The sequence below is a fragment of the Cordyceps fumosorosea genome, assembly GCF_001636725.1.
Source record: "Cordyceps fumosorosea ARSEF 2679 chromosome Unknown scaffold_9, whole genome shotgun sequence".
In the NCBI taxonomy this organism is placed as follows: domain Eukaryota; kingdom Fungi; phylum Ascomycota; class Sordariomycetes; order Hypocreales; family Cordycipitaceae; genus Cordyceps; species Cordyceps fumosorosea.
The window spans coordinates 231351-245205 of NW_017387309.1; the positions used below are offsets into that span (position 1 = coordinate 231351).

Below are 13855 nucleotides of genomic sequence, written 5' to 3' on the forward strand. Positions count from 1 at the left end.
TAACTAACCGACACCGCCATCTTTTCATCCCGCCCGCACGTAACGTTTTCACCGCGGTCGCCGCCGGCCGCTCCCGGGTTGGAGCTCATTTAACCTGAAGGTAGCCATCCGTTTAGTCAAGGGCTCATCCAGGTCGCAGGGCATGGACTGGTGAAGGGGGGAGGCAATGGAGGAGGAGGATGGTGGGGATGTGGACGGAGATGGAGACCAAGGCGACAGGGCGTCGGTGGCTGCCGCGAGGCCCTCGAGACCCTCGTCGCGTCGGCGCTTGGGGATTCGCTCACCAGTCGATTGAAGAATGGCCCGCAGGGTCTGCCATCCTTCCGTAGAGCGCAGCTGGAACGAATCGGCGAGGTCGTGCTGGCTGGCCACTCTGCAGAGAAGGACTTCCTCGTCCTGGGTGTGTTAGCGTGGCGGAGACAATCTCGGGTATTCAGGTCTTACCTTGGACATAGTGCCCATCTGGTGGAGGAAGCACAGTAGATGAAAGTTGGAGACTTCCCGGCAATTGTCGCTCGGCTTCTGACCCGGTTTCAGGCCCAGCGCCTTTGCCAGGGAAGAGTGCTCCTGACTCTCGCCAATGTACTCGCGGTTTTCAATCGGGAAGCCTGGTTGTGTAAAGGTTGGTTTGGGGTCGGCAGGGAAACCGTGCGTCAGAGTCACAAAAAGGTATTCGATGGGGAATGCCGGCTTGGCGTTTTCTTGCACGTTGGCACCGTACTCGTTGACTCTGCGGAAGAATACTTCGGGAATGTATCGCGTGCGACTTGTCGAGCCGTCGTCCTCCTCTTCGCTACGCACCAGCATCTGCGTAGGGTCCGCGGATGGCTCAATGATGTCGGCCCGTACCATCTCGACAGCATCGTTAGAGGCCTGGTAGGCGGAAATGGAAATTTCGCCGTCTTCGTTACCCGATATGATGCAGGTCACGAAGCTGGAGCTAAATCGACCAGTGTCGCTCCATTTCGTCGCCTTGGGATATTGCGCTTGCAGGCGTGCGGCGAAACACGTCTCCAGAGAGCTGAGAAAATACGAATCGGCATGTCGTTTGCAGACCACTGAGCCATTGCCCTGACCAGCGTCGAGTAAGTCGGACCAGATGACGCCAACAGGCTCCAAACCACACAATTTGGCGACATGGTCAATTTCTTTCTGGTTCTCCCAGGCATTAAGCGTCACACCGTCCATCTCATCCACCTGTGGCGGCTCATAAATGGCCTCCACAACAGCCTTGGTTCCCAAAGGCACCTCCGTGTACTCTGCATATCGCCCATAGAGGTATCCCAGTCGCTGTGAGCCCGTCTTGCGCCAGGCGTCGATGAAACCATCAATGATGGACGGGCTCGAAAACTCGACGTGATCGACCATGCGGAATGGCTGTGGGTTCAACGTGATGGCGCTGGGCTGGCATTTTGTGCAGACGCCCTCGGGCCACTGAGGATGGCCAGAGGGACAGTCACGCCTAACTCTGTAGAAGGGCTCGGCTAGCGGCGGGATGTAGGAGCTTCCCAGCTCAGGCTTGTTGGTGGCTGAGTTGATTTTGCGCAGATGGGAGTGGAAGGAGGGGTATTTAATCTTCTTCTCTGCAAGGTATTTTGCGTCAAAGGGGTCAAGAGGCTGGCAGTAGTCGCACATGCCCTTGGGGCCATGGCGGCACATCTTGTCGCGGCCACGCGGGATCTTGCCATCCAGTCGGTCGAGGCGGTCATCGAGGGGAGATTGCTTGACAACTTCCCAGGGCCTTGCTATTCTCTCGACCTTGGTATCAACGGGGAAGTCTTCGCCAGGGAGCACGGGCTTGCCGTTGAGCTTGCCCGAGTTGATCGGCGCGCTACCGTTGGAACTGTTTGCGTTGTCGCTCTTGTGTTGGTATGTAATGAAGATGCAATCGCCGTGCCTGTATACGTCAGCGGCTGCCATTATAGCTTGCACAGTTTCACGTACGAAAGGCCAATCTGACCAATCTTGAAGTTGACAATGTCGCCAAGGCGCTTCGCGTCGGTACCTTTCGGTGAGTTGGACATGCTGATCGTCTTTGGCTCGACCGTGGAGGGAAGATGGGGGAGCAGCTGCCAAAGTCAGTATGAGGACCGTCATATTAATTCAAGGGGGCTTGCCTGTTGCCCCATCTCGCCAAACGTCGTTGTCGGCTCGACGGTCAAGCGGACCATGCCGTCTGGGCCGCGAATGCGTAGCAACATGTTGAAGTAAAGCCGTCTGTGTCGCGGGGTAGAAGCGTTCGCTCAGCCGGGTAGCTGGCCAAGCTCAGTGGATAAATACGGGCGCGTTCAGAGAGGCGTGTTAAAGAGGGCGAAGTATCGTAACGGCGGGGGATCGGAAGGTATGTTGTGAGAGTGAAGATGAGAAGCTGTTGAATGATGTAGGTGGGCGGCGTGATCGGTGGCGTCGGAGCTGCTGCGGAGCGAGCACTCGCCAGCACTAGCCACAATGATTGGTAACCAACGATCAACAACTTGAGTGGCCGGTTGCTCACAGGCTTAAAAGGGCGTCTTCTTCAGTCTAGTACTCTAAAAAGTATTTTAATTTTCCTGCGTAGCTTTATTCCGCGTTAAATTCAGGCATTAAGCGAAGTCACTCAACCTTGCCGCTGAGTGCTACCAAGACGCCCTTCACAAGCCACGTCATTAGTTCCAGCCTGCAGCCTGAGGGACCGTTTGCATCATGCTAAGAGAGCAGAATCAGTCACCAAATAATTTTTACAATGATTGTTGATTGAAATGAAGAAGAGAATATAATGTGTCATACATGCTGAAATAAAGTCTCTTATTATGTGGGATGATCGTATTGCCTACCGGAGTTGCAAGATTCATCACGTCAATCAAGTTCTTAACATAGTAGTAACTATCTAAGGTACTCACATCAGGTAGGCTGCAAACTGTTGCGTTTTTGGGCACCTATAGATTTTTTGAAGCATTGGCTTGAGCTTCAGAAACTCTCGGCCAAATGAATGGGCAATGTAGAATCACTATTTATTTCATTCTACTAGCAGATACTCTGATAGATTTTCGTGCCGCAGTTCTGGTTGGGTGCAAGTTGAGGGAAAATGACGCTATAGCCTTATGGGACTAGCGTACTTCTGCCATGAGGCTCGATCTGAAATTTATCGGCGCGACAACCTGCGAGTAGCCCAAACAACGTCTTCTGATTTTTCTAGCATTGACGCGCAGCTTGCATCCCTTTAGCCCAACGCGCTTCTTGGTCGACTTTCCACAAGGCTGCAGCGCATGGTATATTAGCGGTCAAGCTCTCCGAGCCGCCGTCGAGCACATCGACGTTCTCCCTCCCCGCAGCGAGCTTCGACAACACCGCAATCATGTCGGACCCTCATCGCGATGTCTCCCAATACAAGTACTCGGCTATGTCGAACCTGGTTCTCCAGGCGGACCGTCGTTTTGTCTCACGGCGAAATGATGAAGCTACCGGAGACCCGGAGTCTCTCGCAGGCCGCCTGAGCATCCGCGACATGGGTGCGCGAGTCGCTCGCGACGAAGCACCAAAGCAAAAGAAGCAACCTGGACTGCCAGATATTCAGAGAGGCAGCATGAAAGAGGGACAGGATGTGCTATTTCGGGAACAGCAAAAACGAAAGGCCGAGAATGCCAACCTCCGAGGCACCGGTGTCCTCGGCGCAAACGAGCCCTTGGTTGAGGGCATCACATACCGACCTCGCACCCTCGCCACACGCGCCACGTTCGACTTAATACTTACCCTTGTCGCCACGACACTCGGCGACGTACCACACGAAGTTGTTCGAAGTGCAGCCGATCTTGTTTTGGAATTCTTGAAGGATGATGACACGAAAGACCTCGACAAGAAGAAAGAAATTGATGATTTACTTGGCGCAACCTTGAACCCCAAACAATTCAACGAATTGATAAACCTCGGCAAGAAGATCACAGACTACGATGCCCAAGATGACGATGAAGACGTTGCGATGGGCGACGGCACCGGCGATGCTGAGATCGACGAGCGCCAAGGCGTTGCTGTTGACTTTGATGACGAAGATGAAGACGAGCTTGTTCAAGAGGTGCGCGATGAGTCTTCCGATAGTGAAGATGACGACAACGACGCCGACGAAGACAATACACCTAAGCCTAATGCAGAAGTCAAAGCTGACGATGACGACGAAATGGTTCTTGATGCTGGTCGATCAGGCAACAAAGCCCAGAAGACGGAGAAGAGCAGTATCGCGGCCAGAGATATCGATGCATTTTGGCTCCAAAGAGAGATTGGAGCTCTTTACCCCGATGCTCACGAACAGACGGACAAAACAAAGGAAGCCCTTCGCATCCTGTCAGGAGAACCCGACGAAGCTGGCGGGGAGGAAAAGGCCCTGCGCGAAATCGAAAATGACTTGATGGAATTGTTTGACTTTGAGCATCATGAGCTTGTGCAAAAGCTCATAGAAAACAGGGAAAAAGTCTTTTGGCTTACCAATCTAGCTAGAGCTGAGAATGCGGAAGCTCGCGAGCAGGTTGAGCGTGAGATCGTCTCCGAAGGGTTGCAGCACATTTTGAACGAACTTCATGGCAAGACCACTGGGGATAGTGAGCGCAAGGGTATGAAGATGGATATCGACGTTCCTGCATCCTTTACAGAGGATCAGAAAAAGGAGGAGGGCAGTGATGGCCGCCTGGTTGGCGGTCTTCAACCCAAGAAGCTCATCAACCTTGATAATCTAGTGTTTGATCAAGGAAACCATCTGATGACGAACCCCAAGGTTCGGCTTCCGGAAGGCTCTACCAAGCGTTCATTCAAGGGCTACGAAGAAATTCATGTGCCGCCTCCAAAGAAGCGCAACGAACCCGATGACGTTCTCATTCCCATCTCCGACATGCCAGAGTGGTCTCGCGGCCCTTTTGGTACGACCAAGTCCCTGAACAAGATCCAGTCCAGGTGCTTCCCAACGGCCTTTGGTGACGACGGCAACATGCTGATTTGCGCACCGACTGGTTCCGGCAAAACCAATGTTGCCATGTTGACCATTCTTCGTGAGATTGGGAAGAATAGAGATCCCGAGACGGGTGATATCGATCTCGACTCTTTCAAAATTGTCTACATTGCGCCCCTCAAAGCCCTTGTGCAAGAACAGGTTGGCAACTTTGGCAAGCGTCTGGAACCATATGGAATTCGTGTTGCCGAGTTGACTGGTGACCGTCAGCTCACCAAAGCCCAGATTGCCGAGACCCAAATCATTGTCACGACTCCAGAAAAGTGGGATGTCATTACGAGAAAGGCGAACGATCTTTCCTACACAAATCTGGTGCGCCTCGTCATCATCGACGAGATTCACTTGCTTCATGATGACCGTGGTCCCGTTCTAGAGAGCATTGTCAGCAGAACTATTCGCAAGACGGAGCAGACCGGCGAACCCGTCCGTCTTGTCGGCCTATCCGCCACACTCCCCAACTATCGCGATGTCGCCAGCTTCCTCCGTGTCAACATTGACTCTGGTCTCTTCCACTTCGACGGCTCTTTCCGGCCTTGCCCCCTGCGCCAAGAGTTCATTGGCGTAACGGACCGCAAGGCCATCAAGCAGCTCAAGACAATGAACGACGTCACCTACAACAAGGTTCTGGAACACGTCGGCCAAAACCGAAACCAGATGCTCATCTTTGTGCACTCGCGAAAAGAGACGGCCAAGACGGCTCGTTATATCCGAGACAAGGCTTTAGAAATGGAGACGATCAACCAAATTCTCCGCCACGATGCTGGTAGCCGCGAGGTGCTCCAAGAAGCTGCGGGCCAGGCTACCGACAAGGATCTCAAGGACCTGCTTCCTCATGGGTTCGGTATCCACCACGCCGGTATGAACCGCATTGACAGAACTGATGTCGAAGATCTCTTTGCCCGCGGTGCTATTCAGGTCCTAGTTTGTACCGCCACCCTGGCTTGGGGCGTCAACTTGCCCGCCCACACCGTCATCATCAAAGGTACCCAGGTGTACTCTCCTGAGAAGGGTACTTGGGTTGAGCTGAGCCCCCAGGACGTGTTGCAGATGCTCGGTCGTGCGGGCCGACCCCAGTTCGACACCTACGGTGAAGGCATTATCATCACCACGCAAACGGAGATCCAATACTACCTCTCTCTCCTCAATCAGCAGCTACCAATTGAAAGTCAATTTGTCAGCAAACTAGTCGACAATCTCAACGCTGAAATCGTGTTGGGTAACGTTAGGACACGCGACGAAGGCGTTGAATGGCTAGGATACACGTACCTCTTTGTTCGCATGCTGCGATCTCCTGGGTTGTACCAAGTCGGCGCCGAATATGAAGACGACGTGGCACTCGAGCAGAAGCGTGTAGACCTCATTCACGCAGCAGCTATGGTCTTGAAAAAGACAAGCTTGGCCAAGTATGACGAAAAGACAGGGCGTTTCCAGTCCACCGAGCTTGGCCGTATTGCCTCGCACTACTACATTACTGCCAACTCTATGGAAACCTACAACAACCTCATTCAACCTTCCATCACTACCATTGAGTTGTTCCGCGTTTTCTCCTTGTCTGCTGAGTTCAAATACATCCCAGTTCGACAAGATGAGAAGCTAGAGCTTGCCAAGCTTCTCGGGCGCGTACCCATTCCCGTCAAGGAGAGTATTGAGGAGCCCCATTGCAAGATCAACGTCCTCCTCCAAGCATACATCTCGCGTCTCTCGCTCGATGGCCTTGCACTCATGGCTGACATGGTGTACATTACCCAGAGCGCTGGCCGTATCTTGAGAGCCATCTTCGAGATTGCTCTCAAAAAGGGCTGGGCTTCCGTTGCGAAGACTGCACTCGACCTTTGCAAGATGGCCGAGAAGAGAATGTGGCCTACCATGACTCCTCTCCGACAATTTCCAACCTGTCCGCGGGACGTTGTGCAGAAAGCTGAGCGTATCGACGTCGCTTGGGACAGCTACTTCGATCTTGATCCTCCTCGTATGGGCGAGCTCCTCGGACTGCCGCGCGCTGGCCGCACTGTCTGCAACTTTGTCGCCAAGTTTCCCCGTGTCGATGTCCAGGCTCAAGTTCAGCCGATGACCAGATCGATGCTGAAGGTTGAGCTTGCCATTACCCCCAACTTCGAATGGGATGATGCCGTGCACGGTGGCGCGGAGAACTTCTGGATCTTCGTCGAAGACTGCGACGGCGAGGATATTCTCTTCCACGATACCTTCCTCCTGCGTAAAGACTACGCCGTCTCTGAGTCGAATGAGCACATTGTCGACTTCACTGTCCCTATCACCGATCCCATGCCGCCCAACTACTTCATCTCTGTTGTGTCTGATAGATGGATGCACTCTGAAACGCGCATTCCGGTCTCTTTCCAGAAGCTTACTCTTCCTGAAAAGTTCCCTCCCCACACAGAGCTGCTGGACCTCCAGCCATTGCCCATCTCCGCGCTCAAGACTGCAAGTTATATCAAGCTGTATCCTGAGTGGAGCCAGTTCAACAAGATCCAGACACAGGTCTTCAACTCGCTGTACAAAACGGACCAGAACGTCTTTGTGGGTGCTCCGACGGGCAGCGGCAAGACAGTCTGTGTAGAGTTCGCCCTGCTCCGCCACTGGGCTCAAGAAGATGCTGGCAGAGCTGTTTACATTGCCCCATTCCAGGAGCTCGTTGACGCTCGTCTGTTAGACTGGCAGAAGCGACTTAGCCACTTGGCTGGCGGCAAAGAAATCGTCAAGCTTACCGGAGAGACTGCCACTGACCTCAAGATGCTCGAACAGGGTGACCTGATTCTTGCCACGCCGACGCAGTGGGATGTTCTATCACGCCAGTGGAAGCGTCGCAAGAATGTGCAGAATGTGCAACTCTTCATTGCAGATGATGTTCATCTACTGGGCGGCTCGCAGGGCTATGTTTACGAGATCATCGTGTCTCGCATGCACTATATCAGAACTCAAACAGAGTTGCCACTCCGAATCATCGCTCTGAGCGTTTCTCTCGCTAACGCTCGCGATGTTGGCGAATGGATTGACGCCAAGAAACATGATATATATAACTTCAGCCCCCATGTCCGGCCAGTTCCCCTAGAGCTACACATCCAGACCTTCTCGAACCCTCATTTTCCCTCTCTCATGCTGGCCATGGCCAAACCTACATACAGCGCCATCACACAAATGTCGGCAGACAAACCAGCCATGGTATTTGTTCCCAACAGAAAACAGACGAGAAACACGGCCCGTGATCTGTTGGCTGCTTGCGTCATTGACGAGGATGAAGACCGATTCCTACATGTTGACGCTGAACAAATGAAACCCCTCTTGGATCGCGTTCACGAAGAGGCACTGGCAGAGGCTCTGTCTCACGGTATTGGCTACTACCATGAGGCGCTGAGCCAAAGTGACAAGCGTATTGTGAAACATCTGTTTGACAACGGCGCGATCCAGGTTCTGGTTGCTTCTCGTGAGGTCTGCTGGGAGCTGACGAGCGTCGCCCACCTTGTTATTGTCATGGGCACACAGTATTTCGAAGGCCGCGAGCACCGTTATGTCGACTATCCTCTCAGCGAAGTGCTGCAAATGTTTGGTAAGGCTCTGCGGCCGTCCAAAGATGGCCGTGGCCGTGGCGTCCTCATGCTTCCGCAGGTGAAGCGCGACTATTACAAGAAGTTCCTAAGCGAAGCTCTCCCCGTCGAGTCACATCTGCACAACTACCTTCACGACGCATTCGTGACGGAGATTAGCACCAAGATGATTGAGTCTGGTGAAGATGCTATTAACTGGACGACGTTTACGTACTTTTACCGCCGTCTGTTAGCAAATCCTAGCTACTACGGTCTCACCAGCACGACTCACGAGGGCCTCAGCAACTACATGTCTGATCTTGTTGAGACGACTCTGCGCGAACTTGACGAGTCCAAGATTATCGATTTCGACGATGAAGATGGCTCTGTGTCTCCGCAAAATGCCGCTATGATTGGCGCGTACTATAACATCTCATACATCACCATGCAGACATTCTTGCTATCTCTATCGGCGCGTACAAAGCTCAAGGGCATTCTCGAAATTGTTACGTCCGCTACAGAGTTTGAGTCTATTCAGGTCCGCCGCCATGAAGACGGCTTGCTTCGCCGCATCTACGACCGTATTCCTGTCAAGATGGCACAGCCTACGTTCGATACACCGCATTTCAAAGCCTTTGTTCTTCTCCAGGCTCACTTCTCAAGGATGCAACTGCCCATAGATCTGGCCAAGGACCAAGAGGTTATTCTATCTCGCGTGCTCAGTCTGCTCAGCGCCATTGTTGACATTTTGTCCTCCGACGGCCATCTGAACACCATGAATGCAATGGAAATGTCACAGATGGTTGTACAAGCCATGTGGGATCGAGACAGCCCTCTAAAGCAGATACCTCACTTCGGACCAGATGTTGTCAAGGTTGCTACCGAGTTTGGCATCAAAGATATCTTCGACTTCATGGAGGCTATGAACCCCGAAGAAAATGCCGACTACAAAAATCTCATCAAGCGTCTTGGACTCTCCCAGAAGCAGCTTGCTGAGGCCGCCAACTTCACCAACGACAACTATCCCGACCTGGAGCTGGAGCATGAGATCTTGGAGGAGGACGAGATACAGGCTGGTGCACCTGCATACCTCAATGTCAAAATTTCTCGTAACCTAGAAGAGGAGGATGGCGACTTCGACTCCACTGTGCACGCACCTTTCTATCCTACAAAGAAGATGGAGAATTGGTGGCTGGTCGTTGGCGACGACAAGACGAACAGCCTGTTGGCGATCAAACGCGTCACCATTGGCCGTGAGCTAACTGTACGCCTTGAATACACGGTGCCGACCCCCGGAAAACACGATCTCAAGCTACTACTCATGAGTGATAGCTACGTTGGTGTGGACCAGGAGCGGCAGTTCTCAATTACTGCTGCGGAGGGCATGGATCTCGACTCGGACGAGGAAGAGGATGACGAGTAGAGGGCTGAAATATATTGGGAAATGTACATTATAGAAAGCTATGAGGTGGTAGATCATGTTACATGTGATTTTATGGCAGTCATTTCAAATAGTACCTTTTTTCTGACGCAATTATCAGGGTTGGGGCGCTGTAGTCTGTTATCCCAGCTAAACCTCCACAGCCTAGCATCGTGGGCGGCAGGCCGAGAGAGGTGTCGGTGCATTTCACCAACACATCTTGGAGGCATAATTATTCTCAAATGTTCAATCCTTGTTCGTGGTACCCACAGCCAATGCTGACTGGAATTCTGGGGCTTCAGATGGCCGAGGCGGCGCTCGACTCTGATCCTCACCAACCTCTCGGTCTCGGTCACCTTCCACATATAGCGTCACGTGATGGGTATGCTGTGACGTGAGAGGTTGCTCGTCCTGGCTCTTCCATCTGCCCAGCCAGACCGGCCGTGACTTTGCTTCCGACTACCCACATCAAAACACAGCAAGGGTGAGGCTTCAAGTCTGCAAAGCGCGCATTTCATCCCGCACAACCTCTTTACCATCGCGCAACACGCTTTGCGACTGCCATTGGATCAAGCTACGCGCGCTCGCTCAACGCGTCCGATCTCTTTCTCCCGTCCCTGCACGCCACCCTGGTCCCAGCTTCACTGCTGCTGACCTCGCACAAGCCTTTATCGCGATTCCTCCCCTTCGCCGTCGCGGCTAGCATCAGACCTTTGTCAATTGCCCGTCCTGACGCGGTCATATCAACAATGGCCGATACTCCATCAACCGTTCCCGACGCCGTTGCGTCAGCCGCCACCGAGCAAACGGCTTCCACTGAGCCCGCCGCCGCGCCAGCCAGCGGTGAGGTCGCTGACGAGGCCAAGACCACCACTGAAGCACCCAAGGAGGATGCCGAAAAACCGGCCGGTGAGTTTCATTGTGTTTTCGCGAGCAGAGTAGCGCGCAGCTCGCGCATCCTGCAGCGAGGTAGTGGCGCCAAGGCAACAGGGCGACCCATCGCTCACTGGACGCCCCCCCCCCCCCTACCAGTAGACGCGACCAAGACAGAGGACGTCGCCACCACTGCGGCCGACGCCGAGAAAAAGGAGGCTGCTGAGGCCCCGGAGGCTGCACCCGCCGCGGCTGCGACCGAGACGCCCAATTCGAAGAAGAATAACAATCGCCGCAAGTCTGTCGGCGGAGGACTCAGCAGGAAGGGCTCCAAGGCCCGCCTCACGCACACTGACGCCAAACCCGGCGATCACTTCCTCGTGAAGCTGAAGGGGTTTCCCCCATGGCCCGTCATCATTTGCGACGAGGACATGCTGCCCCCGGCGCTTACCAGCACTCGCCCCGTTTCTGCCGCCAAAGCCGACGGTAGCTACGCTGACGCGTATGCAGACGGCGGCAAGCGAGTCCAGGACAGAACGTTTCCTGTCATGTACCTCTCCACCAATGAATTGTGAGTTGCTCCCGTGGACGCGTCAAATTACACGCATGCTGACAGCGAACAGTGGTTGGGCTGCCAACACCACCCTGACTGAGCTTACGGCCGAAAAGGCGAGCAACTCCATCAACGACAAGATGCGCAAGGATCTGCGCGAGGCCTTCGAGCTTGCCGCGGACCAGCACCCAGTCGAGCATTACAAGGAGGTCCTCGCTAAGTTCGAGGAGGAGCTGATCGCTCAGCAAAAGGCGTTCGAAGAAGAGGAGGCTGCCAGGATGGAAGCTGCTGCGACGCCAAAGAAGAGCAAAAAGAGCAAGAAGGCCGACGATGAGGATGTCGAGATGGCCGATGTTGACTCTGTCAAGCCCAAGTCAAAGAAGCGCAAGGCCGAGGACGAGACTAGCGTATGTGTTGATACACTCTACACGGCGTTCCCTGGCTGACCATGTTAGACTCCTCAGCGCTCTGATTCCGTTAAGAAGCCTAAGATCAAGCTTAACACGTCTTCGACACCCAAGGCCAACGGAACCCCGAGCAAGAAGGCTGAATCTGCCGTCAAGACCAAGGCCGATAAGAAGGCTAAGGATGTCAAGAAGGCAAAAGAACCTAAGATGACTCCCGAGGAGAAACGCGAGCGCAAGCAGGTGCGTACAACACTTTTGTAGATGAATTTGTGCTAACCATGTACAGCGCGAGGTCTTCTTCCTCCGCCACAAGCTTCAAAAGGGCCTCTTGTCCAAGGACGCACCCCCCGTTGAGTCCGAGATGAAGTCCATGTCCGAGTATCTAACTGCTCTCGAGAATTTCACGGACCTTGAAGCTTCGATTATCCGCGAGACCAAGATTAACAAGGTGCTCAAGGCCATCCTCAAGATGGAGAGCATTCCTAGCGAAGAGGAGTTCACCTTCAAGAAGAGGTCTCAGGGCCTGCTGGACAAGTGGAACAAGCTGCTCGCCAGCGCCGCTGCAGCAGCGCCAGCCGGCAACACCAATGGCGTGAACGGCTCTGGGGAAAAGAAGGATACAAATGGCGCCACCGAGGGCGCCACCGAGGAAAAGTCATTGCCTGAGAAGCTCACCGAGGCGAAGGATGAGGCAGAGCCTGCCGAGCCCGTCAAGGCCGAAGAAAAGGCTCCTGAAGCAGTATGCGACTCCATTTGATAGCCCAAGGGCACTTCTAACATTTTCTAGATTGCGGCAGCTACCGACTAAACGAAAAATAGGGTTTTAGCCCGTCAAAATTTGCGGTGCGATTTCCTTTGTATTTCGGCGCACAGTTACTCTTCTTTTTTGGCTTCATTTTCCTCGTTGATTGCCTTGCGTTGAGTTTACGGTTTACGGGGTTGGCGGGTTCGATGTATGATATATCACAAATAGGAGCTCTTGATTCCAGTATTGAAACAGGCCTCGGAGGGTGGCGAGAGCTCCAAGCTGGGGTTTTCCATCAATCAGAAGGACCAGGAGCTCGGTCGGTACGGCTAAAAGCAGTCAAGGCAGGCGTGGCGAAAACGGATGGTTGATGGCCGCGTATAGTACTTGACTTCACAGCGATTTGATATTTACTGGTTAGCATATTGTATCTAAAGCTTGGCCTGTGTCCTTGAGAATACGGGTAAAATTGAAATAGTTGCAATTACGAAATGCAATTTTCTTTGGATCCTTCCCAGAGCATTACCCCTTTGAATTATCGTCCTGTTCAAGGGTAGCTACTGTAGCTAGCAGCTGTGTCTACGGTGTGAGCACAGTGTGGGGCACCGTCATCTCAACGCGTTTGCGGTCGCGTCTTCACAGGTTCATGAGTCAAGGTAAGAAGGCATTAGCAAGCCGAACACGATGGCCGTGGAAGACGACAAGATGAATGGCGTGTTTAGCCAAGAAGACCACCAGGTATGCTTTAGCCCATGGCCAGGCTGGGAAAAAAGAGCCCGAAACACGCGCAATCAAGTCAAAATTCTGACGGTTTACTAGGTTGCCTACATCTTCAACCCTGTGGACAGCGTAGCGGCGGCGCGGCCCTCAAAGCGGCGGCGCGTCTCCAAGAAGGGCACGAAAGGCACGAAAGGCACGAAAGGCAAAGAATTGAGTGGCGACGGCTCCTCTTTGGCTGACCTTGGTTCTTCCCTCTTCGTACCACTACTCAACGGCGCCGAGGGTGCCGCGTGCGTACAGGAGAGGTACCGCCTGTACGAGGAAAGCTGGACCAAAGTGAACAATCGGATACAGGTATGAAGTTGATGCTCTGATGCAGGATTTGACGTTGCTTTCGGCGGATTGGGAATAGGCTGACGGTGCTCAGCGCATCTTACGAGACTCGAATTCGGCCACGCTGGAGCAGGTGTCATCCTTTGTGAGAGAGGCAAAAGCTGAATGGTAAGCAAGACATGCGTTACCTTGCATCGAGTGTCTCTATTTGCTCGGCCTGGGCATTGCTCTTTCGGAGCGCGCCGCTTGCCTTTGCGGATGCTTCCCTGGCACTAAAGGGGGGGGGGGGG

General features: G+C 53.5%; 4 protein-coding genes across 4 annotated transcripts in view; 3 read left to right on the forward strand and 1 right to left on the reverse strand.

The window, feature by feature from the left end:
* Positions 1 to 48: 48 nt before the first annotated feature.
* ISF_04255 (protein NPL4) lies at positions 49 to 2201 on the reverse strand (the record flags this gene model as incomplete). Its single annotated transcript, XM_018847861.1, has 4 exons — positions 49 to 396; positions 445 to 1897; positions 1945 to 2069; positions 2169 to 2201. The coding sequence occupies 4 exons, from the start codon at positions 2199 to 2201 to the stop codon at positions 49 to 51; spliced, it is 1959 nt and encodes a 652-aa protein (XP_018704817.1).
* Positions 2202 to 3334: 1133 nt separating this feature from the next.
* On the forward strand, positions 3335 to 9937 carry ISF_04256 (pre-mRNA splicing helicase; the record flags this gene model as incomplete). The annotated part of the gene is made up of 1 exon (XM_018847862.1): positions 3335 to 9937. One exon carries the CDS (start codon positions 3335 to 3337, stop codon positions 9935 to 9937), a length of 6603 nt encoding a protein of 2200 aa, XP_018704818.1.
* Positions 9938 to 10683: 746 nt separating this feature from the next.
* ISF_04257 (PWWP domain-containing protein) lies at positions 10684 to 12575 on the forward strand (the record flags this gene model as incomplete). Its single annotated transcript, XM_018847863.1, has 5 exons — positions 10684 to 11378; positions 11431 to 11767; positions 11816 to 12007; positions 12054 to 12506; positions 12555 to 12575. The coding sequence occupies 5 exons, from the start codon at positions 10684 to 10686 to the stop codon at positions 12573 to 12575; spliced, it is 1698 nt and encodes a 565-aa protein (XP_018704819.1).
* Positions 12576 to 13196: 621 nt separating this feature from the next.
* Positions 13197 to 13855, forward strand: part of ISF_04258 (origin recognition complex subunit) — a gene marked incomplete at both ends in the record, with an annotated part of 2835 nt that continues 2176 nt past the window's right edge. Inside the window, 3 exons of the mRNA XM_018847864.1 lie at positions 13197 to 13250; positions 13332 to 13586; positions 13645 to 13733. Of these exons, the coding sequence (XP_018704820.1) occupies positions 13197 to 13250; positions 13332 to 13586; positions 13645 to 13733 (398 nt within the window). The remainder of the gene's footprint in view (positions 13251 to 13331; positions 13587 to 13644; positions 13734 to 13855) is intronic.